At 56.3% G+C, this 26,030-nt stretch overlaps 1 protein-coding gene across 1 annotated transcript in view; it reads left to right on the top strand.

Annotated features, from left to right (window-relative positions):
* The window catches only part of Col4a2 (collagen type IV alpha 2 chain), a 147,240-nt gene that overhangs the window by 109,220 nt on the left and 11,990 nt on the right, over window positions 1–26,030 (top strand). Inside the window, exons 19-34 of the mRNA XM_026399516.2 lie at window positions 2,120–2,230; window positions 2,671–2,820; window positions 6,720–6,812; window positions 8,473–8,636; window positions 10,348–10,420; window positions 10,504–10,610; window positions 12,808–13,009; window positions 13,371–13,430; window positions 15,707–15,763; window positions 16,204–16,311; window positions 16,823–17,044; window positions 18,343–18,504; window positions 20,377–20,547; window positions 21,302–21,445; window positions 24,422–24,544; window positions 24,694–24,875. Coding sequence (XP_026255301.1) covers window positions 2,120–2,230; window positions 2,671–2,820; window positions 6,720–6,812; window positions 8,473–8,636; window positions 10,348–10,420; window positions 10,504–10,610; window positions 12,808–13,009; window positions 13,371–13,430; window positions 15,707–15,763; window positions 16,204–16,311; window positions 16,823–17,044; window positions 18,343–18,504; window positions 20,377–20,547; window positions 21,302–21,445; window positions 24,422–24,544; window positions 24,694–24,875 — 2,129 coding nt within the window. The remainder of the gene's footprint in view (window positions 1–2,119; window positions 2,231–2,670; window positions 2,821–6,719; window positions 6,813–8,472; window positions 8,637–10,347; window positions 10,421–10,503; window positions 10,611–12,807; window positions 13,010–13,370; window positions 13,431–15,706; window positions 15,764–16,203; window positions 16,312–16,822; window positions 17,045–18,342; window positions 18,505–20,376; window positions 20,548–21,301; window positions 21,446–24,421; window positions 24,545–24,693; window positions 24,876–26,030) is intronic.

The raw sequence follows: 26,030 nt of genomic DNA, 5'->3' as shown, positions 1-26,030 counted from the left end.
CTTCAGACACAGCCTGAGGCACAGCTTCCCGCAGGGCCCGGGAGTATCACAGGAACCAACCTCTGTCTGCCTGACGGGCCTCACTGCCTTCCAGGGGTGTACGTGACGCACAGGTTCTGGTTTTACTATCTAGAATATCACTCAGGAAATCCGACAGCAGCTGCCCCCCAGGGCTGGTGAGCACCCTGAACACGTATCTCTGTGGGCCTGGAGCCACCCATGAGCCTGCTGTGAGGACTGCGCTCAGCACCCGTGACCCACCTTCCCACCCACAGTATCTAAAGTGTCTGTAAACACAAATTCCAAGACAGCACCGACGGCTGGCTAGACTTGATTGAGGATTCGTCATCTTTTTCTTTTTCGTTTTCTTTTTTTTTTTAGTTATAGGTAGACATAATATCTTTATTTTTTTATGTGGTACTGAGGATCAAACCCAGTGCCTCGCACATACCAGGCGAGCGCTCTACCTCTGACCACAACCCCAGCCCAGGACCTGTGATCTTGATAAAATGAAAACATTGCTTTTGAGGCCTTGGGCACATGATTTTTAAATCACTGTTAACGTGATCTTTTGCATTATCAAAAATATGGCTGACTGAGAGCTCAGGGCCCATTCAGTTCCCCCACCCCACTCTGTGTGCCTGGCCTTCAGGCGGAAAGAGGGATGGTTGGAAATTCAGTTTTGCCCACATGCAGATGTAGAAATGCGTCCACTGCCCTCTTCTCCAGGGGAAGATGCTCCTGGCTTTTGGTAGCTGGAATGTGACTGAGTTGCATTCCAGAGTGGCAGAGCAGAAGGTCACCTCTGGAGAGAGTCCTCCGGGTGGGGTGTCTCGTTACAAGGCAGCCTTGCATGGGCTTGTGGAAATGCAGAAAGGAGAGGGGTTTGTGCTGAAGGAAAGGATTCCAAGTAGCTAAAACAGGCGTCTTCGCAGATGCTCTGCTACTGTGACAATGGAGACTCTTTAGAGCATGTGCGTTGTGCCAAGCCACTGTTCCAGGTGGTTCTGATTGCACCTGTCAATCTGTTCACCCCTCCCAATGGCCCTGTGAGCTGGGTGACTCTCAGCTCCATCTTTCTGAGGGAAAAATTGAAGCTTGGGGAAGCCAAGTGACTCTCCTGAGTGCCATATGCAACAAGCAGAGGGACAGGCAAGGAATTCAATCACTCGCACCCACAGCTCAAGAGGGCCACCAATCCTCATCTCACTTTAAGAAAAAATGTTTTAAGGTTGAAAAGATGGAAGATCATATGCAGAGTGGTGGCTTTTCCCCAAATTACTGATAGTGTGTGACAGAATGTGGTTTTCTCCTCTGTTCTCTCCTGATTATAAAAACATGTAGGTGGTAAAAGTTTACTGTGGGGCAGCTGGAGAACACAGGGATGCTGCTCAGCAGTGGTTCAGTAGGGATGGAAGTCCACCTGTTATCCATCTGCCAGCTCCGAAGGAAGCCCTGAGGGCGCAGAGCCGGGGAGAGGAGCCAGCCCCTTGGCCTCCCCTCTGGAGCCTGATGCGCTGTGGAATTACTGTCCTCACTTCTGCCTCCCATGGAGCTTTGGGCTCAGCTGCTCTCTCCCCTAACTTCCCACTAGCCTGTCCCCACACCCCTCAGCCCAGCCCGGTCAGGCCGAGTGCAGTGGAGCTGGGCACACAGTGTGGCTGATGTCCTTTCCAGGGGCCCTTCTCTCGCCTGTAGAAGGGGGCTGCAGCAGGTCTACGCAGGGGCCATGGGGCCGTGGAGTCATGGGCTCTGGTGGTCGCCACTCGGGCTCCCACACTCAGGCCGTGCTCCAAATGACCTCCGCCTCTGTCCTTCTATTCCCTGGGATCCCTCAGTATCAGATTCCTCCTTCAAAAGAACCTTCCCCACCTTGGAAAACTCCAAGCGCTCGCTCAGCATCCGGCGCCCCTGTGCTGTTCATAATGACAGGAATCCCCCCCATAGACCCCCCATTGGATTGTGAATGAGACCCTGAAACCCAGAACCCCCTAGTTCCCGAACATGTGAACCTCCTCTGTGTTCAGAAGAGTCAGCAGATAAGTTCCAGCGAGAAGGTGCTGCCTGCTGCAGTCTGCACACAACAGGCTCACCCTACCCCGGGACTTGTCCGTTCTAGGTGCCAGAGGTGACCCAGGATTCCCAGGACCTCATGGGGAGCCAGGAAGCCGCGGTGAGCCAGGAGACCCCGGGCCCACAGGACCCCCTGGCCTGTCCTTTGGAGATGAAGGTAAGGGGCCTGGTGGCATCAGACCTCGGATTCAAGTGCCTTAGCTCCTGTGACGAGTGGGTGCTCCTCAGGCACGAGCCACGCCAGCCTGTTGTGGTGTCTGTGTGGAACCTCACGCAGGTGACAGTGACCCCCAGCTGCGTTAGACTGTGCCACCAACTGGGAACTAGCCTGGTCCCATCAGCTGGTCGGAAGGCACACAGGAGTTGTGCAGAACTGTGGCACCGAAAGTTGGCACAATCAAAGGCCATTGTTGGAGGGAGAAGAGGGGACGTTTTAAAGACATTTTAAAGGTGGCATCCACCTCTGCGTCACTGACTAGACTGTGAACCCCGCTGCACCTGCTGGTGCTCTGTGGACGTAAATATCAGCGCAGCCCTAAACACCAGGAACCCCGTGCCGCCCTCTTCTGTGACACTGATTAATGCTGTGGGTTTCAGATGAGAAGAGAGGCCTCCCAGGGGAGATGGGACCCAAAGGCTTCCAAGGAGAACCTGGCATCCCTGCATTCTACCCTGGCCCACCCGGAGCTGACGGAAAGCCCGGTCTCCCAGGAGCCCCCGGGCCTGCCGGACCACCTGGACCAGATGGTGAGTGGAGGGACGCCAAAGGCAGGCGTGGGCCAGTGCTGGGTCCTCTGGGTCCAGCCAACCCAGCAGGGTTTTATTTGGAGTTTTTTGCTAAATAATCCTGAACTCATTCAGCTGGGACAGGAGTGGACACAGGTCAGCCTGTCGAGTGGCTGCAGTCACGTGGCTCTTATGTAGTGAACTTTGGTTACTACTGCCTCAGCCAAACAGGTGAGATGCCAGTGTAAATGTGAGCTGAAGCCCTGTCCCGGGTCTGTGTGCCAACTGCACACACCTTCTTCCAGGGCAGAGGCCCACTCCTTGACCTGCAGCCCCTCTCCTCAGTTCTCAGCTCATACAAGACAAGCTTGAGATGGTAGCCCACCAGCTGCCCCACGACACCTCCAGGGTTAGCCCAAGAGGCATTTCCAGCCTCAGTGCTGCTGAGCTCTCCTGTGTTGAGAATGCTGTGCCCCAGGAGGCTGAGAATGTGCACAGCCTTGGGCCTGCTGTCCAAAAAGGGCAGGCTTTCAGCTTCAGTATCCAGTACGCTTTCAACACTCTGAAATTCCTAATGGGAACATTGTGTCCCCCAGGAGATTGGACAACGAGGCACTGGAGGAACATAGGAGGTCACACCCTATCTGTGTGGCACTGGCCAAAGTGTAACAGCCTCTCCTTTTCAAAATAGTTCACTCTAAATTCTCTGTTGTCACCTCCAGTAATCTCTCACTAGCTTCTATCTTCAGGGAGAATGAACATCATATTTGCTAATGGATAGAGTTGGATTTCCATTAAATTCAGATGTAAACATTGAGGTTTTAATTGCTTTAGAAGATACTTTGAAATCTCCAGAAGGAAACTTATTGGAGGTTTTAGAAGTGTTTCTTCTATTAAGAGTCACAAGTGACTTCTCCATACCTATTTCATATTTTTATGGTAAATTTTTAATTTCACATAGTTCTACTTTCCACAGGTTTCTACATTTTTCAAAAAGTTTGAAGCACAGATATTTCCCTGGGTCATGAATTTGCCAAAGAGTTTGAACAATGTTATCTTTAATATTTTCTATTATGTGATATTTATTAATGTGGATCTGCAATAATAGCCAAATTATCTTTCCAAGTCAATAGTATCTGTTGAGTTTCTCTTATTTGGAACAGAATATATGTTAAAATAAAAGCATAAAAACAAGTCGCTGTGATTGAAGACTAGGATAGCCATTGATTGCTGTGACCAAATTCCATTTTGATAGACACGAACCATGCTATCCAATCTTGCTTAGTAAATCTGCAATTTACTAATTTACCAGTGTAAGTCAATCACAGATCATCAAGTAAATTCTGATCTATGTTGTAGACTGATAAGGGAGTGTGTAAAATAGATGGAATGATATCACATAAAGTTTATCAACTAAAGAATTTTAAAGCATACAACTTAAATTCTTACCCTCATGATATAGATATTGTTTCACATCTCCCCCACACACAAATTTTTTTTTAGCAACCCCTTATATAAAAAGTAGCCAGCCACAATGACCATGACCTTTTACAAGTGTCGGTGGCCAGCGTGGTGGCACACACTTTAGTCCCAGCTATTCTGGAGGCTGAAGCAGAACTGTGAGTTCAGGGCCAGCCTGTCAACATGAGACCCCACCTCAAAAGAAAAAAAGAGAGAAGTGTGTGTGTACACTTGAGTTGAATATCAGTGATCTTTTTCCCCGGAGTTCTGTTTTTTTCCCCCAGAATGAAATTGTCGGACTCCTGTTGTTAACTGCACTTCATCCTATTTTGTGTGTGGCCAGGAATGAAAACTAGAGTTTCCAGTTTTGTACAGTTCCAGTGAAATCGAGCCTTGAAGTCGGTTCCCTTCTGGGTGAAACCCGTTGCTTGCTCTCACTTCCAAGTCAGTTAGAGGAGTCGAGTGGCCGTGTTCCCTGCTGCTCTGGAGTAAGCCGGATGCCACTGTTCTGCTGAGAGCATCCAGGCTCAAAGCCTAGTTAGGAAGGAGATGGGACTAGGAAGACGACCAGGAGGGGGGAGGAAGCCTCTCAGGCACCACTCTGCCTATGTGACTGTGTTTGCAAAGTGTCTGATCCTCCTCCTGGGGATGCCCTCCTGGGTCCCACTCATCTTTGTCCTTACTGGTGTGCCTCCAGTTGTAAATGCTGGTGGCCCTGAGTCGGGAGGCTGAAGTACTATCCCTGTGGTACCCTCCTCATTACCGTGGGGAGGGTGGACACAGCAGGTGGAGCCCACGGAGCCCACCCGGCCTGTTTGGAGGCAGAGGGTGGGGCCTCCTCACCCCCTCCATGACTGGCCCAGGGCCCCCCAGCACTCTTTCTGGGGCTCCTGGTTACCTCTTCCTTCCCCACCCCGCTCCTGTAGCATGGAGCTCCCGAGGTGGGTTCTCCCCATTCTCTGCCCTCCGCCCAGGCACACTCCTCCCTTCGTGAATCAGCACACACAGCCAGGCCCCCATTTTGCCCCCATCTGCTTCTGTGCTCTGAACCACAGATGTGCAGACCCCGCACTCTATGCAGAGCGGACACATGCACCTCCCAAGCACCCCAGACAGCTCTCCACCTTGCCACTCCCTGGTGCCCTACTCCCTCCATGACCCCTGGAGCTCCAGCCAGAACCAGCTGCTCTGGGCACCTGGCTCCCCACACCCAATTCACAATGGGTCATGTGACCTGCTCCTTCAGGTCTTTAATGGCTTCCTTTTGGCCTGGGGATAAAAACCAAACCTCCTGGACCATTTCCCCTGCACCCTGCATGCACTCTCCATCTCCAGCCCTTTAGATGCACCCATCCTCTGGGACACATCCCCTGTGCCCTGCCTGTCCTGACCCCAACACCCTTTGGATTTTAATTGGTGTCACCTCCTCGGAAAAGACTTTCCTGAGGCCCCTGATTCTCTGCCAGTCGCTCACAGTGCTCTTCCTACCTGGAAGTCTATGTTGGCTGGTTCACTACAGCGCGGACTGCATGTCAGCTGCCGGTACATCTGGGCTCTGTCCCCATGTGCCGTAGCTCCTGGACACGCTGGCTTGACTCCGCACTGGGCTGTGTTCAAAGAATGAATGACATTGTGTCAAGGTGTAGTAAGACCAGATTACATCAGCCAGTACCCATTCGTCTTTCCCTGAACATCTGAACTCACCAAGAAGCTTTCTGACCCTGGAATCCTGGTGCCATTTTTCCAACCACATGGCAAAACTCTTTAAAATTGGTGTTTTCCTCTCCTTCCTGCTTACTGAATGGCCTCCTCCTCGTGGGTGCACAGGTCCCCTCTTGGGGACTTGTTCACTCCTGGGAACCTGGACAAATGCTTAGTCTTAGCAAGGGAGCAAAACCGAGCAGGGTCCACCAGCCAGTCTCCTGGAGGTGTGCAGCCCTGTGTCACCACAAGGTGGCACTCTTCTGTAAGCATAGCTATCTTGGGATCCAGAGTAGATGGACTCACACCTCCACTGCTAGCCCTGCTTGGGTGTTGGGGCGCTACGGCCACAGTGATTTAGAGAAACCCTGACCCTGATTGATGGTGTTATGGGCTGGTCAAAGTCAGTCAGTGAGAATGACCACACCTAGTCCCAACTGGTCATGAGGGACCCACATTATGACACTAACTCCGCGAGGAGGCGTGAGTAAACGGGCACAGAGGAATGATGGTGGGGTAGCACTTGTGCACCCACCCAGGAGAAGGGCGAGGGGAACCCAGATCATCCTATCTACGGGGTGCTTAGAGGGGCCTTCACATGGACTAGAAGGGGTGGAAATCTTGGGACCCAAGTGACATGGCTGTGAAACCACACACTTTCTTGGACTCAGTACCTCTCAGTATTTTTGTCTGTGCCCTGCACCCCTGCTGCAGGCGTCATGTGCCAAGGTGCCTGACTCTGCGTGTCTTCTCCTTAGGTTACCTGTTTGGTCTTAAAGGAGCAGAAGGACGTGTGGGCTACCCTGGGCCTTCCGGTTTCCCAGGAGCTCGTGGGCAGAAGGGATGGAAAGGTGAGAAATGCCAAGAAGGGCAGGGGAGGGCACCAGGGCCACCACCCAGCCTTCTGGGCCCACCTCACTCTGCAGAGGGCTATCCCCTCCCCCTGGGTTTAGGACACAGGAGGAGTATCCCCAGTCCAAAATCCAGAATGGCCCCAAATCCCAAACTTTTGGAGTGTGGACATAACAACGCATGTAGAGAATCCCACTCTGGAGCTGGGGTTCTAGCTCAGTGGTGAAGCACTTACCTAGCACGTGGGAGGCACCGGGTTCGATTCTCAGCCCTGCGCATAAGTAAATTTTTAAAAAGAAAAGAAAATTCACTTCACCTCACATGACGGTCACAGTCAGTCCAAGTATCTAAACATGTCTAGCGCTAACCTCAGTCTGTGGGTGTGAGGTTTATCTGAAGCACCTTTGGGCAGGTACTTCATACTGTATATGCAAATATTTCAAAACCTGGAAACACCCACTGCAATGATTCTGAGCACAGACATTTTAGATAAGGGATACTCGGCCTGTAAAAATCCGCACATCTCCCAAGCCGCCTCTCCCGACTCCGGGCGTTAACAGCAGGGGGAGGAACTCTGCCGCTTCCCAGGCAGTGGCACCAGTCTGGCCCTCCTACCTGTCCTCCCTCTGCCTGGCCCTCACTGAGGTCCCAGCACACAGAGCCCAGCACTCAGGAAAAGTCGAGCAGCTGTTGCCTGCTGAATTCAGATGCCTGGTCACAGGTTCAGTGCCAAGGCAATAGCAGTGCCGGGCCGAGCCCAGTCCTGGCAGAGCCCTCCCCCGCCAGGTGGCCTGTTCCACCCACTGAGACTCCGCTTGTGGGGACTTGCCTGGGCCTCACTCCTGCCCTGGGGAGGCCTTTGCCCCTTTTCCTTCCCTGATGCACCTTGGGGACTCTGCCCTGTTCCAGTGAAGGACAGACCGGGGGACACCTCCACTGTGAGGTTGTCTGGACCATGGAGGTGCCTGTTTAGCTCCTGTCCCTGGATATGGGCAGCATGTCCTGGCCCTTAGGCCTACCCTGACCTTCAGATGCACATGGGACAGTGGGAGCCTGAGGGCAGACTGCAGGAGTCAGGTGGCCTCAATCAGGCGGGCACTCCACTGCCGATGCTACAGCCTGCCCCTCTGTACATCATCTGTGCCCAGGGAGCCAACCCCATGGCTGGCACAGTGCTCACTGCCACCTGGCCTCTGGATCTCATCAGGACAAGGCAGAAGAAGGGTCGGGTATTTCTTCTCTGCTCACCCATGACCTTGGCCTCCAGGAGAGGCTGGCCTCCACCTGACCTCTGGAGCCACTGTGATGGCCATCTCATGGCTGTGGGCTCTGGATTCCAGATTCCTCGACATCCTTGTTAGTCCCCTCAGCTCTGTCTGTTCCTCTGAAAAGGGCCCTGGTTTTTAAGTATTTCCAGTAAACAACAAAGCAGAATTCTGAACCTGAAGATTTAACCCTTGAGTGACTTAAAATTGGCCCCACACTGGTTATCCAAGAAGTGGGTTTGATAATCACCACCAGGACAGATAATGTTCGCAAAGCACTGGGCAGTGTCCAGCCTGTGTGGCCTCCTCTTGGCCAGCCCTCCCCACCCACCTTTTTCTCTCTGCACCTTCAAGCTGATTGTTTAACACACGTGCCCTCCCTCCACCACTGCAGGTGACGCTGGGGACTGTAAATGTGCAGAAAGTGACCAGTTCATCAGGGGTCTTCCAGGACTGCCAGGACCCAAAGGTTTCTCTGGTATCAATGGGGAACCAGGGAAGAAAGGGGACCAAGGAGACCCCGGACAGCACGGCATCCCTGGGTTCCCAGGGTTCAAGGTGAGGAAACTGGGCATCCTGGTGACCAGGAGCTAAGGAGAACCTGAGGCATGCCCAGTTCATCTAACACACTGTAGACCAACACTCGGTCCCCAGCGCACGGACACACCTTCCAAAAAGCCACACATCCAAGGTGAACCTCAAAAGCGTTTACCACTGGGAGTGTGACCTGCTACAGCCACTGTGGAAGATGGTCTCACACCTCAAAAAGTTAGACAGGGGTCACCACCAAGGCCAGAAATTCACTCCCAAGAGAAACCCAAAAGAGTCCAACACCCACGTCCATGAAAATATGTGTGCACCAATGTGCACAGGGACATTACTCAGGCGAGTCAAAACATAGAGACAACAACCTGTCCCTCCTCCCGTGAACAGGCGAACCAAACTTGGGCTCTCCACACAAAGGAATCGGATCCGCTGTAAATCAGGACCACCACTGATTCGTGCTGCAGCGTGGACAGGCCTGGGAAAGGCCGTGCTGAGCACAAAGAGCATGTCCCTGTGGTGCCCGTTGTCTTGCGTTTGGTCATATGCTCAGGTTCAGCAGCCCCCTGCAGTGGGAGGGCTGAGAGCAGTTCTTGTAATTAGGGTTTGTTTTTGACACTTGTACTGACAGAGTCTGGCAGAGGCCTGGAGGCTTAGGAGTCGGCCAGTAAATACATTCTTCCTCCTGTCCATTGACACAACGTATTTATTGAACACACAACGTATTTATTTACTGTGTGGGACGCTGTCCTGGATGCTGGAAGAACATTGCCCTCTTCTGCAGAGAGTCCAAGTCATCAATAAATCTAGCATCTGTGGACTTTGCCAGGAGAAAGGAGCCCACAGTCTCTTGTAACTATTTCTTTAAGCCAACACTCATTCTGCTCTAGCAGACGTGTGGCCACTCTCCACTCAGTGCAGAGGCCCTAAATTCCTGGAAATAGCATTAACTAAGATATGCCCTAAACTAACATAATACACATGAAAATACAATCCCCAAGACTCTTGGCCTGCTCACTTCTGCCCATTGAAAAAGCCGCCTGAGATCTTACGACCTGAACTCGAGTGTCCCTGTAACCAGCTTCTCTCTCGGCCCTATTATTTTTCCCTCAACCTAAACTTCATTTTGCAAAAGAAACCATGAATCAAATACATTGATTGCTCTCAATGGTAAATGATCCGAGTTTCTAAGCATTGTACTTAGAGGTTCATAACCTGCCGGGATCCAAACCTGTAGGTAAGAGTTCGGCAGCCTCCTGTTTTAGGTCAGCGCTTCTCAAAGGCACTGGGTCCAGGATCCCAGGGACCTTTTTAAGAAGCAGATCACCCTCTGGCTGCCTCAGGGAGGTGGGGCTAAGCATCCGTATCTCTCACCAGAGATGCTGAGCACACTGGTCTGGAGATGGCACCCTGAGTAGCGAGACTCTAGGTTTCCACCGTCCAACTACCTGGGGCACTTCCATTACATTTTAATTAAAATTTTTAAAAATATCTAAATTCAATTCCTCAGTCCTACTGTCCACAGTGACAGGGCTTGATGGGCACTGTGGCAGGTGGTCACTTGCCAGACAGCCCACAGAGCATTTCTGGCACTTCAGGGCTTCTCTGAGCAGCACTGGGCTTGGGGACAGGCGACTGCCTGTGGGTTGTGTGAGCTACTCGGCATTCTCTCCGTAGGTGTCCCAGCAGCCTAAAGGGAGAACCACTTGTCCCTTTGTCTCCACAGGGGGTCTCTGGTGTCGTCGGTGCTCCTGGACCCAAGGGAATGAAAGGGGATTCCAGAACAATAACCACTAAAGGTCAGTTCCTGTGGCCGGGCGGCGTGGGCCACTTGGCTCTCCAGTGGATGCATCAGGAGCTTCACTTGTGAATTCCTTCCCAGGTGAGAGAGGACAACCCGGTGTCCCAGGTGTGCATGGAATGAAAGGCGACGACGGTGTCCCTGGGCGCGACGGACTCGATGGATTCCCGGGCCTCCCAGGCCCTCCTGTGAGTAGCCGCAGTGGCAGGGCAGGCTGGGCAGCTCGTCCTGATGCTTGTGTCCTCCAGACAGCTGAGAAGCAAATGGTGTTGGTGTTCACTAACCTGACCCTGTGCGAAGGCTGGCACAATCTGTTTTAATGAACACAAATCATATCTGTTAGGAAATAGCAGGATAAGTTAGCAGCCAGATCAGAGTGAACATTTAAAGTCACAGAGTAAGTAAATATTCCTCGAGGCGTAATATAGAAGGAGAAAAGAAATAGAATGTTCTAGAGTGAGTGGTGGAGTCCTCTTTTTGGAGAATAAATAGTGAAATAGACAATTTGGGGTTTGCGACAAACACTGAAAGAGGAGATGTTTGATCCCTAGAGACCCTGTCTCCTCTCCTGGGCAGTCAGGGAGATGGGGCATGGCCGTCACCCCTGCCTGCACCCTGTAACAGACCTGGTTCTCTCCTCCTGTAATTCTGCACTGTCATTTCCTGCCTCTTGTTCTTTCCTAGATTCCGTTCTCCCTGTGGCCAGCAAGCCTCCTTAAGCTCTTGGTTTTGGTGTGCTGGGGCTGCCTAGCACAGCTCCTCTGACTGGGCGGCTCATTCAGCAGAGGTGACTCCCCAGCTCGGGGTGGTGGCTGGGAGCCAGGTGTGCAGGCTCCTTCTGGTGTAGGAGGGAAGACTGGAGGCGCCTCCGTCCTTCCTGGTCTGGTAGACAGCTGCCTTCTCGACCGGCCTGTGTGCGTTGGTCCCTGTGACAGAGGTCCCTGGGGTCGGGAGAGCAGTCCTCCCAGGAAGCCCTGGTCGTCCCTGGATCCTCTGCGTGACCTGCTCCTGAGCACGGTGCCCTTCACGGTGCGGGGAATGCATATGCCTCCTCCCTCCTGGCTTTGCAGCCTGACTGTGGGCAGCCCCTCTGCCTGGTCTGCAGCCCGGGCCTACCTGTGCTCAGCATGGCCGGGGTCTGCGGTACCTGTTATGCTTGGTGCAGTCGTCCTGGGCCAGGTGGCATGGGTGACTCTGGGACGGTGTCTGAGCGAGTCCTGTCTGGAAGACAGCAGGAGTGAGATGGGAGGCAGAGCTGGGGGTGGGTGAGGGGCACCGGCGCCCTGTGGTGTGCGTGTGGATTTGTCTCAGTGACAGTGGCCTGGGTCAGTGGCTTGTGGAACTGTGTTCTGCAGGGGACACGACCCTGACTGTGAGGGTCCAGCCAGATCCAAGGCACCAAGGACCCGTGACAGGGACAGCCTTCCCTGCTGAGTTCCCGGAGCAGGCCTCTGAGAGAAGCCCTCAGAGCCCAGCTGCTGGTTCCCTGGGGCGGGTGGCCTCTGTCGGTGCTCATGGGCTTCCCTGCTCCCTGGACCACTGAGCTAAGGACAGGAGCACCTGCTGGTGGGAGTCACTGGTGCCTGAGCCTCATCTGCCATGATCTCCGCAGGAGCCCTGCCATCAAGTCCCCCCACATTAGCACTGTGCTTTGAGGAGGGGCTGCACGGGGCCCTTCCACGCACCTGCAGGCCTTAAACCTGGCAGAGAAAATGATTTCGAGAACAGCAGTGAGATTTTTTATCTCCTGGGCCTCACTGTCATCCAAAGGCCCCTCTTCCACCCCCTGGCTCTGTGGGGAAGCTGGGACATATTCCCCCAGCCAGCTCCTCCGAATCGCCCAGAGCTCACTGCCCCACCCCAGTGCCCTACCCACCCTGTGTTGTCGTCTTAGGACACCCCCTGGGGAGTGTCCCATCCTGTGACTTAGCCGTCTTTTCCAATCCTGTAGTCTCCCCTTATTTCTAGCTTTCTCTCATCTAATTTAGCTTCCTCTCCTTTAATGACGCGCTGTCCCTGTGTACCGTAGATGGCAAATGCCAATCATAACAAGCCAGTAACCTGTCCCTGACCCACGTGTCTCCCCCTGGCCCCCCTGTGCTCACACAGGACTTTCTGGTGACTTCCGTTCGGTGCAAGATACAGCAGCTGGGAGTAGGAAATGAGTGTGGGACGTAGGCATGACTCAGCAGCTGCCTCTGTCCTGTGGCTCCCGGGTGTCATGAAGCCTGACCCTGGTCCTTGTGACTTGGTGGGGCCATGACAGCAGGTCCTGTTCATCTCTGTGGCCTTTCTGCTCTGTATCCATGGCACAGGACTCCAGGGACATGGGACAGGAACCTGGGAAGTGGTGGCTGTCTATGATGTGTATTTGTTTTCTCACAGGGGGATGGCATCCAAGGTCCCCCAGGGGACGCAGGTCACCCAGGCATACCTGGAACCAAGGGTGTTCCAGGAGAAATGGGCCCCCCAGGACTGGGCTTACCAGGCCCTAAGGGCGAGCGTGGATTCCCTGGAGACGCTGGGCTACCTGGACCGCCAGGCTTCCCCGGTCCTCCTGGCCCCCCGGGAACCCCAGGACAGCCAGGTAAGGGGGAGCCCTTTGTTTGCTTTCTGAGTATCAGATGCCAGTGAGTGTTCCCACTCCCTCTGCACCAACCTGCACCCCCCCAGGAGCCTGGCAGGGGCGTCATGCAGCCACGTCTATTCTTGGCTGATGGATCGTCACCACGGGGGTCTTTCCCACCCACCCCCTGCTCTTCTCGGCAGTCAAAATGTAGATCTTCCCCTCTTGGGCACTCAAGTTCAGAAGTTGGCCTTCTGATTCTGGGGCCCACACTCTAACTCCCCAGCAGGGCACACACACATTCACGCATGCACACCCCCATGGTAAGTCAGCGCCTTTCAGTGGTTCCAAGATTGCCTGACTGTCTCCTTGTGTCTTGCAGATTGTGACACAGATGTAAAAAGGCCCATTGGAGGTGACAGACAAGAGACCTTGCAACCAGGTACAGTAACAGGGAGCATGTGGCTCTAGATGGCTATAAGACTTTTGGCTGATGAGACACGTGACTCGCTGAGGAGGGCTCGCTGGGCTCCTGCAGCAAGGGTGGGCGGGAACAGTGGTGTGTGCAAAGCTGGGGCCTGTCTGCTTCAGCTCAGGACAGGTGAGCACCTCAAGGCTGTCCCCATGGTGTACCCACGAGTGGCGAGTGCACCACATCCACTCCGTGTGAAGGAACACCACAGAGGTGCTCACACTTGAGATCTGCACCTGTCCACCTCTCTGCGTGGCCATGAAGGACATCTGTGGATGGCTGGCTTGTTGTCCAGAGTGAAGAGCTAGGGAAGAATCCGGCCTAGCAATGGACAGGTGCTAGGGAGAACTAGGCTGGCAGGCAGGCAGCTCGAGGGATGGCCCCAGCCAACATCTGGGGACAGGGAGTCACTGCAGGTGGACATGGACACTGAGCAGAAGCTGGGGAGAGAGAAGGAAAAGTCAAAAACACACATGGAGCACCAGGCCAGGCAGGATCCCCAGGACGGGGAGGATGAGGACTGCAGCTAGAGGAGCCGTTCTCAAGGTGAAGGTGAAGGTCTGACCCTGAAGACAGGGGCTGGACAGCCCGGGTCAGCTGCCAGTGCCTGCACAGCAGGGATGGCACCTGCACAGGTCTCAGAACCAGCCGGTCACTTAAAGGGCCATTCCAAGCCTGAGAGTCGTAGGCAGGGGCCCAGGCCCCCCTGAAGCTCCAGGCTCCTCCATCAGGATCCTGAGCTAGCCACTGTGCTCCATTCTGCAGTGGGGCGGGGCGGGGGGGGAGCATCAAGGCCACAGAGCGGCTCCTCACCCAGAAGCTGGGACCTGCCACTGCAGTCACAGAGGAGGGAGAAGGTGTGTGCCAGGTAGGGGATGGCTTCCACCACCAACTCAGGAGGGATCCGGGCCAGACACACAGACCAACAGTGGAAGTACGGGAAGCCCTGCCGGCAAGCCAGGAGCACGGAGCTTTGGAGCACTCTGCACTCAGGGACCGTGGAAACAGGTGAAGAGAGCTCAGAGGATGAAGCCCTGCAGGAGATCACTACTGGTCATAACCCGAGCTGTCTCACAGGGTGCCTTGGTCAAGAAGAGAGCGAGCCCCAAGCTGATGCTGGGAGACTGGGGAAGGGCCAAGGCTTCGAGGCATCAGCTAGATCATGACTCAGTAGGAGTAGAGGCCAGGGAGCCGTGGACAGTAAGGCATTCGTGATCTGGGGGTGTTCCCAGAGCCCCAGGCTTCAGTGTATAGTGATTCTGGGCTGTGCCAAGATTCGAGATGTGTCCAAGCTGATATCAGTGAAGCAAAGATCAGAGACTGTGACATTCCACAGGCACCTAAGAGCAGTGTGGCTGTAGCCCTGTGCCTGGTGAAGAAGCCACTGGCTGTACCTCCCAGAATATTCTGGATGTTAAGCCACGGTCTGGGGTGAAAGAACCCCCTGGGTTTCCCCAGCACTGGCAGAGCGGTTTGCCAACGATGACCGTGACATCCATGATGAGGATGAGACGTGTACGGAGCCTCTCATAGGAAAGGACCCGCTGTTCCAAGGTGGCCAAGAACACGGATGCCACCCAGAGACCGAGGCAGAGGGGGCTAATGTCCTCGGCACACGCTGGCCATTCAGGCAGGACACATGGGGCTCTGGTCCGCACTCTCAGGGAAATGGACCAAAGAGGTCCCAACAACGACTATGCTTGCAAGACAGCTTTCTCGGCAAAGGACGCCCGACAAAACGCCCCCTGAAACGTCACCCCTCCGGGCAGCGCCAGCCACAGCACCACAGCCTTGGCCTGGATTTACTGCTCAGAGCAGCTACCTGCTGGGTTCATGCTGAAGCTGTTCAGAGTCACAAAGGAGAAGCCCAAGGATCCCTTTTAAAGTCACAAGCTCTCTCCACCTGCTGGGAGACATTTTCAGGCGAGAGAGGCGTCCGCATTGACCGTCCAGGGCCACGATGACCTGGCCTGGGCTGAGGCTGCTGCCCATAGAGGGACATCTCTGGCAGCGCAGCCCAGTTTCTATTTGAGCAGTCTGACTTAATTTGCACCCTGTGTGACTATTCAGGTATTATTACACAAAGAGATTGAACTTCTACTTACATCAGAACCAAGATTAATTAAATCACTGAATTGCTTACAAAATGGTAGCCCGATCGTCTGGCCACTGTTGACCCTGCTGGTCCCCAAGACCCCAAGGCCTGGCATGGACAATGCCTCACTTCTTCCCTCCTGTCTCCCCAGGTTGTGTCAGAGGCCCCAAAGGACTGCCTGGCCGGCCAGGACCCCCAGGACCCCCAGGTAACCTATGCAGGAAGCCAGAGAACACGCCAGTCTCCCATCCTCCGCTTTCTCTCCCCCTCTTGGTCCCCTCTGCCCCAGCGTGCTCCCTCCCGGGACATGGCAGGTGCCACCTTGCTGAGACCACCACCAGCCGTGGGCGCTTCCCTGGGAAGCCAGCTCTTATGCATGCAGTGAGAAATGTGTGGTGATGGACACTCAACAAACCCCCGGCTGAGCAGAAACTCCTGCCACAGGGAGGAACCCAGCCTCGGCTGTGGCCCGGTGGCCTGAGTAGGCACCCAGGGAGAGTCCTGGTGTAAGCCCCGAGGTGCAGGGTGGGTCTGACGAACCCACACCTCATCATTTCCCAGCTTCAGAATGACCTCATTAGGCCAGGTGCCAAGCAGTCACACCCCAATTATCCTTGTGGATCTGACATGGTTTATCTGGATGTTTAGGCACCAAAGGCCTCAGAGGGATCCCAGGCTTCTTAGGAGCTGATGGAACACCAGGGCTCAAGGGCTTTCCTGGAGACCCAGGCCGGGAAGGGTTCCCAGGACCCCCAGGTAAGTCAGCCCCTTGAGTTTGGGGAAGTGCTGGCATGTGTACGATCAGGGCAGCTGACATTATGGGTAGGAAGACAGTCCCATCCAGGCCTGGGAGCCCTGAAGTGGACAGGGGGCTGGGGCAGACCAGAGGGAAGGGAAGGCGAATGGCTCCGGGTGTTCCCATCCCCCGGGAGTGTCTGTCACACCGCTGCACTCCTGGCCTGCATGCAACCTGGATGTATGGGAGCCCATGAGCCATGAAGTGGCATGTCCAGGGAGCAGCTGGTCACAGCCTTGTCCCCCCTGGTTGAATCGTAGGGCTGGGACCCGATGGTGGAGGAAAGCAGAAGAGATTTAGTGGACAGATGTTGGGAGAAGTGCAGGCACCAGGACAGGCAGCAGGGCCAGGCCAGGAGCCACGGGGACACCGCCCGGCCACTTGCCAAGCCTGGCTGTCCAACCTCTTTCCACACTGCACCAGAATGTGACGATGCTGGCCTGTGACTAACGGACCCCCGTTTCCTTCTAGGGTTCATGGGACCTCGGGGATCCAAAGGTGCTGTGGGCCTCCCTGGCCCAGATGGACTCCCAGGCCCTGTGGGCCTGCCTGGACCAGCTGGAGCCCCTGGGGAGAGGGGACTGCCAGGAGAAGTTCTAGGGGCCCAGCCTGGGCCCCGGGGAGATGCTGGACTACCTGGACACCCAGGGTTGAAAGGTCTTCCAGGAGAGAGAGGCCCCCCTGGATTCAGAGGTGAGTCATGTGACAGGGGCATGTTACAGTGGAGGGACCCTGTGCCAGCTGCACTGTGGCTGCCAAGCTGAGTCTGAAATCCTTCCGGGGGGCTTTGGTGAGAAGCACTCACACTGTGTGTGCCTGGTCTTGCTTTGTCTTCTCCACTTTGTCCCAGCATGCACGCCTGCAGCGTGTTCATGTCGGTCACAAGCCTGCCGTAGCCCTGCAGACCTTTCACAGCTGCGGACCCACAGTTGCATGGGGCTCACCTGCAGGGCTCACTGGTTTTCCCAGCAGACCCGCCCAGTGGTACGAAGGACGGGCAGGCCGAGGGGGGCTTAGGCACTAGATAGGAATAATTTGCCATGCAGTTTGATTGGGTGGTGGATGTGAAAATGGATACAGACTTAGAATGTCTTCATGAGGTTCACAGTGTCACCAGTGTGGGGGGAGCAGTGTAGAAAGACGGCCCTGTCTGGGGCATGAACAGGCATCAGATGGCCTCGAGAATCCAGTCTGTGCAAAGCTGGCCCTGAGAGCCTCACGCCTCCAGCTTTAATCACAGACAGCGTCTGAGTAGCAAGTCTTCACTCAGCAGAACCCACCTGGAGGTGGTGGGAATCCACCCCCCGGTGTTCCCAGTCCAGACCTCCTGTGTGGGTCAACCACTGATGTGTGGGCAGCACTGTCACCTGGCTGGAGGTGCAGAAGCAGTGTCCATCCTCTGGCTCTGCAGCTGCCCTGCTGGACACCCTTCCCAGGACTTTCAGGCAGAGTGGAGCCTGGTCCTGCCCACAGGGAGCTCCCAGAGCTCTGGAACATGGTGTGGTCACGCAGTTTGGGGTTGGGCTTGTCGGTGTCCTAGCAAAGCCTCAAGTGTGGGGCACATGGCAAGTGGGTATTGATTTCAGCAAGAGTGACCAGCTCCTACAGATGTTGATACCGACTAGGAAGACTCCAGCTCCCGGCCATGGTGCCCCTGAGGTGGCTGGAGTGCACACACGGCACCTCGCACAGCCTGCTCATGCCTATGTCACCACCCAGGATGGCTGTGTGTGTGCCCGTCCACATGCCATGCACACATGTTCACGTGCAACGACTCACGAGCACATGCACACACATGCCTGTGTCTGCACACACACAGCCATCCTGGGTGACGGCCTGTGCTCCTTTGGAGCCGTCCTTTCTACCTCCCGTGTTTGCCAGGTTTTCCGCGGCCCAGAAACAAGTCACTGTCATTTCCATAGACTCAGTCTGAGGAGGCAGGTGTCTGATCTCAGGATGGGCCTCACAGCTCTTGCCTCTGATTCCTGCAGGAAGCCAGGGGATGCCCGGAATGCCAGGGCTGAAGGGTCAGCTGGGCTTCCCGGGACCTTCGGGCCAGCCAGGACGGCCCGGGCCTCCAGGACAACATGGATTCCCAGGAGCTCCCGGCCCAGAGGGGCCCTTGGGTCGGCCAGGTGCCCCAGGCCTCGGAGGTAAGGCTCCAACAGCCCCAGAAAGGGGTGGGTCCTCATCATACCAACAACTAGACTAGTAATGACGTCCCCTGAAGGATCCTCAAACTGTGTTCCAAGGAACCCCTAAGTACAGAAGGTTCTAAAAATAGGGTGTGGATTTCACCAAAGAGAATTCGAGCAGCCAGAGAAACCAGCTCACCCTTCGTACCTGTTGTGAATGTCAGAGATCCAGGTTAGTTTTCAATAGGAAAAGAAAAAAATTCAAAACCAGTGCTGAGGAGAAACCACAGGAGGCACAGAGGAGGTGAGGGGCCAGAGCGCCACCCACTGAGAGAGCACGGTGCTGGTCCATCCCAGGCATCCCCATTTCAGGGACCAGTGAATGTTTCCAAACTTTACTCCGTTGCCCAAGCAGAGCTCCTGGGCCCAAGGGCTCTCCTGCCTCAGCCCGGGGCTCTGTGACTGCAGCTTGTGCCGCCACCCCATGCCTGGCTCCCTCATTGTTGGTGCTGCCCAGTAAGGACACGTTTTATTTTTTATAAAAGTTTTCCAGACAGTCACCATCATTTTGCCAAAGGACACCATAACACCAGCACTCCATACAAGAACAGTCTGGTCGACTTGAACACATTAAGCTTCTTAAAAACCCCCGTCTTGCTTGTGGTTGTCTGGATTGCCTTACTCAGGTGACAGCTCTGTGGAGGACCTTCATGGTCTGCATGGGGGACACGCTGGGCACACACAAACCATGTGTAAACTAGGTGCTCCTTGCACAAGGATGCACCTATTTCCAAAACGGGCTGGAAATAGGAAATAGGCGGTACTGGCCGGGTTTCAGGACACACATGCTGGGCAGGAGGCTTTGGGTCCTATGTCAGTGTTCACGAGGCCTTGCCAGTTCTCAGCTCCTGCACGTGTCCCTGAAGATCCATGAGCAGCAGATACAAGTCCCTCTCCGAAGGCACCTGCCCGTCCCCTCTCACACTCCACTCCACTGCAGAGTCCACACAGGACTGGGCTTGTGTTTGACCAGGGTGCGGCAGAGACCAACCCTGAGTTCAGAGGAGGCAGGGAGCTGGCAGGACTGGACAGGGAGGGGCACTTCCTAGGGAAGGGGACAGCCCAGCAGAGGCAGGAGTGCCCAAGGAAGGGCCCGAGTACAGGGTTGAACCAAGGGCGGGAGCGGAGGTCTGGACAGAGAGGCAAGGCCAGAGCAGGACAGGCATTGAAGGTGGCTGAGCCACAGGCCAAGGAGCACAGGCAAGGGAGCCACAGGCCAAGGGAGCCACAGGCCAAGGGAGCCACAGGCCAAGGAGCCACAGGCCAAGGAGCCACAGGCCAAGGGAGCCACAGGCCAAGGGAGCCACAGGCCAAGGGAGCCACAGGCCAAGGAGCCACAGGCCAAGGGAGCCACAGGCAGGTCTTGGCAGAGAAGGAGAAAGGGGCTGGGGAGCCTACAGGCAGCTGGAGGTGGGCTGGGTGTAGGAGAGGACAGGGACAGCAGCCGGCTGGAGCTGTTGAAGTTGCCCCGCTGAAGGTGCCGGGTGGAGCAGAAGACAGGGAGGGCAGTAGCAGTCAGGCAGGGTCCTATTCCTGGAACTCGGGATCGGCAGGCTCCTGACTGACCCCAGCAGCCATGTCCTTGATGAGCTAGCTGGCAGTGCCCCTCACACCTGACGCAGCTCAGCTTGCAGGGGAGAGCCACAGGGGGCTCCTCTCACGGAAGTCCTGCCCTGGGGCGATTTCCACAGGCTCCTTCCACTTTGAAAACCTGTTTCCTACTTTCCTACCAAGAGATTTTTTTAGAAAACTGTTTGTGATTTCTGCCTTGAATGCATGAGAGAAGTTTTCTCTATGTCTCTTTAATTTTGCTTTTTCTCTTCTTGACAGGACTTCCTGGAGATAGGGGGGACCCTGGTGACACAGGCGTCCCTGGCCCTGTGGGCATGAAAGGGCTCTCTGGAGACAGAGGAGATGCTGGCTTCTCAGGCGAGCGAGGCCACCCAGGAACCCCTGGGTTTAAAGGAATGGCTGGAATGCCTGGTATCCCTGGGCAAAAAGGTACATGGGCCGGGTGTCACCTTGCAGGAATATGAGGCCACCTGCACCCTGAGTTGAGGCAGCTGTCCCACGCACTTGCCTCACCCTGCAGGAGGCTGGCCTCACACACCTGCAGGTCTGAGACCCTGGGACCTTGAAGAAACAGGCTGACATCACGTAGGTGGGGTGGGACCAGTGTGCCTCAGAATGCTTATTAAGACTTCTAAGAAAGGAGGCAGGATTATCATCGACCAGGGACAGCGGCAGAGGCCCACAGAGGCCCACTGGAACTGGGCTCAGCCTGGAGGCCCTCTGGTGCTTTTATGCACCTGGCTTACTGGGGTCACCAGCTCTGCAGGCACCCAGGGCAAACACAAGCCGAGCCTCCGCATGTGGCGGTTGCTTCCCGTGGTGCTTTGCAGACCCCCTGCAGGGAGCAGGGCTGAGGCCATGTTCATGTCCAGAGCCCTTTCTCGTTCTGTGTGAGGCCCTGGCCCTGGGCTGCCCACAGGCTGTCCCCAGGCCTCCCCACTGACCTCCACAGCCTGCCTTTCTGTTGTCCACAATGTTCTGCTGCTGACGGGTGAGCCGTGGCCCTGGGTTTGCACCTGGCCCAGCAGACAAGAGCTTTAGAGAATCCCCAGAGACCCCACTGGGGGTTCAGGTCTTAGCGTCTTCCCAGGTGAACTGCACCTCTGCTGTGAGGGACAGTGAGTGACGTGAGCCGTGGCTTGGTCCTCCCTTCCACCCACCACTTCTCCCTTTTCCTCCGCAGGGGAGAGAGGTTCTCCTGGGATGCACGGCTTCCAAGGCATGGTGGGGCTCAAAGGAAGACCTGGGTTCCCGGGAACCAAAGGAGAGGCAGGATTTTTTGGAGTGCCTGGTCTGAAGGGCCTGGCTGGAGAGCCGGGTGTGAAAGGTATGCCCCTGAGCCCCGCCCCAGCAGGTGGGGGCTCACCTTCACGGCAGTGACCCACCACCTTCAGGAACCCTGGTGCTAGAGGCTGAAAATAATCAAACCAGATGAGCCAAACTGAGGGAGTGTCAGGGACAGACCTGACCGAAGGACAATGTCGAAAACCAAAGTGACAGCGGCATCGAGAACAAAAACTGCCATGAACACGGCACCACGATCTTGCCGTAGCGAGTCCAGGGAGGGAGGGCCAGGGAGGGAGGGCAAGGGGGGGATGGAGAGCTGGGGAGGGAGGGCCAGGGAGGGAGGGCCGGGCACGTTCCAGAAGGCCGGAGCGCAGAGCAGGAGCAGAGTGCTGGGCCCCAGAGCCACTGGACAGGCATCACAGGACCCCAGTGGAGGCTCCCTATCCACAGGACTCAGGATAAAAAGCCACATCCTCATGATTTCTGTTCTCTAAAAACTTAATCACCAAGAGCCAGTGCTGGCGAGTGTGTGCAGAGACCAGGCCTCGGGTGCTCCCGGTGGGAGTAAGAGGTGGCAACCAGTGGGGACACAGTGGGGACACAGTGGGGACAGTGGGAACACAGCGGAGACAGTGGGGACAGTGAGGACACAGAGGGGACAGTGGGGCCACAGTGGGGACAGTGGGGACAGTGGGGACACAGTGGGGACAGTGGGAACACAGCGGGGACAGTGGGAACACAGCGGGGACAGTGGGGACAGTGAGGACACAGGGGACAGTGGGGCCACAGTGGGGACAGTGGGGACACAGTGGGGACAGTGGGGACACATGGGGACAGTGAGGACATAGTGGGGACAGTGGGGACACAGTGGGGACAGTGAGGACATAGTGGGGACAGTGAGAACACAGCGGAGACAATGAGGACAGTGAGGACACAGAGGGGACAGTGAAGCCACAGTGGGTCACAGCAGGGGAAAGTGAGGACACAGTGGGGACAATGAGGACACAGGGGGACACAGTGAGGACACAGCAGGGACAGTGGTGACAGTGAATACACAGTGGGGACAATGAGGACACAAAGGGGACAGTGGGGCCACAGTGGGGACAGTGGGGCCAGGGGACAGTGAGGACACAGAGGGGACAGTGATGCCACAGTGGGGACAGTGGGGACACAGTGGGGACAGTGGGGACACAGTGGGGACAGTGAGGACATAGTGGGGACAATGAGAACACAGCGGAGACAATGAGGACAGTGAGGACACAGAGGGGACAGTGAAGCCACAGTGGGTCACAGCAGGGGAAAGTGAGGACACAGTGGGGACAATGAGGACACAGGGGGACACAGTGAGGACACAGCAGGGACAGTGGTGACAGTGAATACACAGTGGGGACAATGAGGACACAAAGGGGACAGTGGGGCCACAGTGGGGACAGTGGGGCCAGGGGACAGTGAGGACACAGAGGGGACAGTGATGCCACAGTGGGGACAGTGGGGACACAGTGGGGACAGTGGGGACACAGTGGGGACAGTGAGGACACAGTGGGGACAGTGGGGGCACAGTGGGGACAGTGAGGACACAGTGGGGACAGTGGGGGCACAGTGGGGACAGTGAGGACACAGTGGGGACAGTGGGGCCAGGACACAGTGGGGACAGTGAGGACACAGTGGGGACAGTGATGCCACAGTGGGGACAGTGGGGACACAGTGGGGACAGTGAGGACACAGTGGGGACAGTGAGGACACGGTGGACAGTGCACTAAAAGGTCAAACATGGTGACCCAGAGGCTCTCCGGGTGGAGTAACTGGAAACACAGGTCCAGGCACGGCTTTGCACAGTGTCCACAGCTGTGGTCATTGGCCACTGTGACAGCCAACACAGAAGCCACCCAAGTGCCGCCCACTGACGAATGGGCAGCAGGGAAGCAAGCCCCGTGTGTGCGGCCTCGGGATTCCATCCTCAGCAGGCCCCAGGAGAGGCCGACTTAGAGAGGAGGGGCCCATGAGTGATGGCCTGTGGCTGGGGGACCCCGCAGAACTGGGGACTGGCTGCTGATGGCTACGGGCTTCATTTTCTGTGATGAAAATGTTCTGGTTTAGATGGTGTCATGGCTGCACAGCCCCAGAATTCACTGAAGCACTTCATTATCTCTTTCAAGGAGGATTGTGAGCTATAGGATTATTCATCAATAGGATCTAACTAGAAACTCGGTGGCCCCAGGCTCCCCACCGCTTCCTCCAAGCTCTCTGGTGCTCCTGAGCCTGCTGGGTAGACGCTCGCCTGTCTGTCCCTGTGATGCACCACCACGCCCCGAGGGCCGGATTGCGTGGTTTGAGCCCCTCAACCTCTAGCTCTTTACACTTGATAAATGTGAAAAGAAGGGGCCGATTCCTTCCATTTGGTCAGATTCACTTTCCGCTGCCCTCTCCTGGGAGGAGCAGAGCTGGGGAGCCCTCGCCCGGCCCTTCCTCCCCTACCCTCAAGGGCTCCCCAGAGCTCCCTGGTCACATCCCACACAGGAACCGCTGTCACAATCCCAGCTCTGGTGGCCCTTGGTCCTGAGGCTCTGCAGGCGCAGACCAGCTCGGGCCTACAGGAGGCCTGGGCAGCCTCCTTCCCTGTGTGGGCCTCCTGCTGAGGTCAGCCTGGCTGTGCTCTCAGGCCACGCTGGGGCTGCCCTGGCTGAGCACTCACTCCTCCTGCTCGGCCCGTGGCTCCTGGGCACTGCTGGGGGGAGCAGAGCCTCCAACCATGGTGGGCTCTGCTCAGTCACAGCCCTTAGGACCAAGGAGCTGGGTCCCCATGGCGGGGTCCCCACACCCTCTGCTCCAGTGAAAGAGCAGGGAGGCGGGACGGGGCGCACTTTCCATCCCCCCTGCCCTTGGTCTTTCTCTGAACTCCCTGGTCTGGGGACATGTGGCAAGGGTCCCTCAGGACTGGAGCTCTGGAGGCAGGTGGCACCTTTGTCACACATGGTTCAGGAGTTACAAGAAGCTGTGGTGTTCTGTTCCCTTCCAGGCAGCCGTGGAGACCCTGGTCCCCCAGGACCACCTCCCATCATCCTGCCAGGGATGAAGGACATCAAAGGGGAGAAGGGCGATGAAGGGCCCATGGGCCTGAAGGGGTACCTGGGCTTGAAAGGTGAGGCCCCGCTGAGCCCTGCTCCTGCCCGTCTCCTCTCCAGAGCTGCCCCTGATCTCCGCAGACTTGACCTGGGCTCCAGTCTGCAGGCGTGGGAGGGTGGGCGCTGCCTCCTCACCAGGGCGTCACACACTGGGGTCCTCCTGCAGGAATCCAAGGGATGCCGGGGATCCCCGGGCTGGCAGGAATCCCAGGGCTGCCTGGAAGGCCCGGCCACATCAAGGGAGCCAAAGGAGACATCGGAGTCCCTGGCGTACCAGGTCTGCCAGGATTCCCTGGAGTGACCGGCCCCCCTGGAATTTCAGGATTCCCAGGGTTCACAGGAAGCCGGGTGAGTGAGGCCACTGCTCAGCACCCCAAGACCTCTCCCACCTCACTGGGAAAGGGTATTCGAGCCACAGCTTCAGAGTCCTGGGCCGTGGAGCGCGAGGGGAGGCTGTGCGTGTGTGGTGCCCACGTGGCCAAGCGTCCACCACAGCTGCCACTGCCGCTTCCGTGGGCTCCTGGTGGATGAAACACGGCGACCCATTTTTCACAGGGCCCTTGAAAGAACAAAGTGTGGATTTCCAGAGATCACATGTGACATCAGAGGCCTGAGAGCCTATTACGGGGCAGCCCAAGTCACATCCTGCTGGCTATTTCCTCCTCCACACCATGGGTGGCTTGGGAGCACTTGCTGTGGCCGCTTGTTGCCATGGTTACAGTGGTCCTGAGCTGGGCGGGCTCTGGCCTCCAATCCTGCCTGCTCACCCCTAGGACGAGTGTGGAATAGACGGCACACTGGCAGGCCCAAGGCCGCCACACACTGTGCCTCGGCCAACTCCGTTTCCATCCTCTTTCCTGAAGGTGTCACTCCCTGGAGGTCTGCAGCACACGACAGACTCAGTTCTGTCAATCATGGTGTGGTCAGAGCACTGGGCAGGTCACCCTGTTAGCAATAGCCCCGGCTGGCCCGTCTGCGTCCCTACTTTGGGGTGCAGAGTCCTCGGGTCTTTCCCCTCCCTCCCAAATCTGTAGCCGTGCCGCCGCTGGGGCCGGCTGAAGAGGAAGACGCACTCAGCCACCACAGGACCCCCTGAGGGTGTTCCCAGCAGCTTTGCCCCCAACAGCCCCAAACTGGGGAACAGCTCAAGGGTCCGTCAGCAGGAGAGACGGCCCGTGAACACGGCACTCCCAGAGAGCAGAGCGGCGCGCAGTGTGACACGGGCCTCCCTGACAAGGCCCAGCATGACCAGGCGCAGCTCCCGGTTGCACACACACCAGAAACGGGAAAGCACAGATGACATTCACGGACCAACGGGACCCTGCGGCCCAGGTCAGGAGGAGAGTGGCCACTCAGGTGCTGAGGACTTGCGCAAAGTGCCGGGGAGCCCATCTCCATCTGATGGCACCTGTGTCACGTGCACCTAGCTGTGTGCTCAGGGCTAGCTGCTTTCTGTGAGTGACACCTCAATAAGGAAGACCTTGGAGAGAAACGGGTCATGGT

The sequence above is a fragment of the Urocitellus parryii genome, chromosome 2 (genome assembly GCF_045843805.1).
Source record: "Urocitellus parryii isolate mUroPar1 chromosome 2, mUroPar1.hap1, whole genome shotgun sequence".
NCBI classification, from domain to species: Eukaryota; Metazoa; Chordata; class Mammalia; order Rodentia; family Sciuridae; genus Urocitellus; species Urocitellus parryii.
The sequence above is the reverse complement of the archived record's forward strand: the minus strand, read 5'-3'. Positions and strand labels throughout refer to the sequence as shown.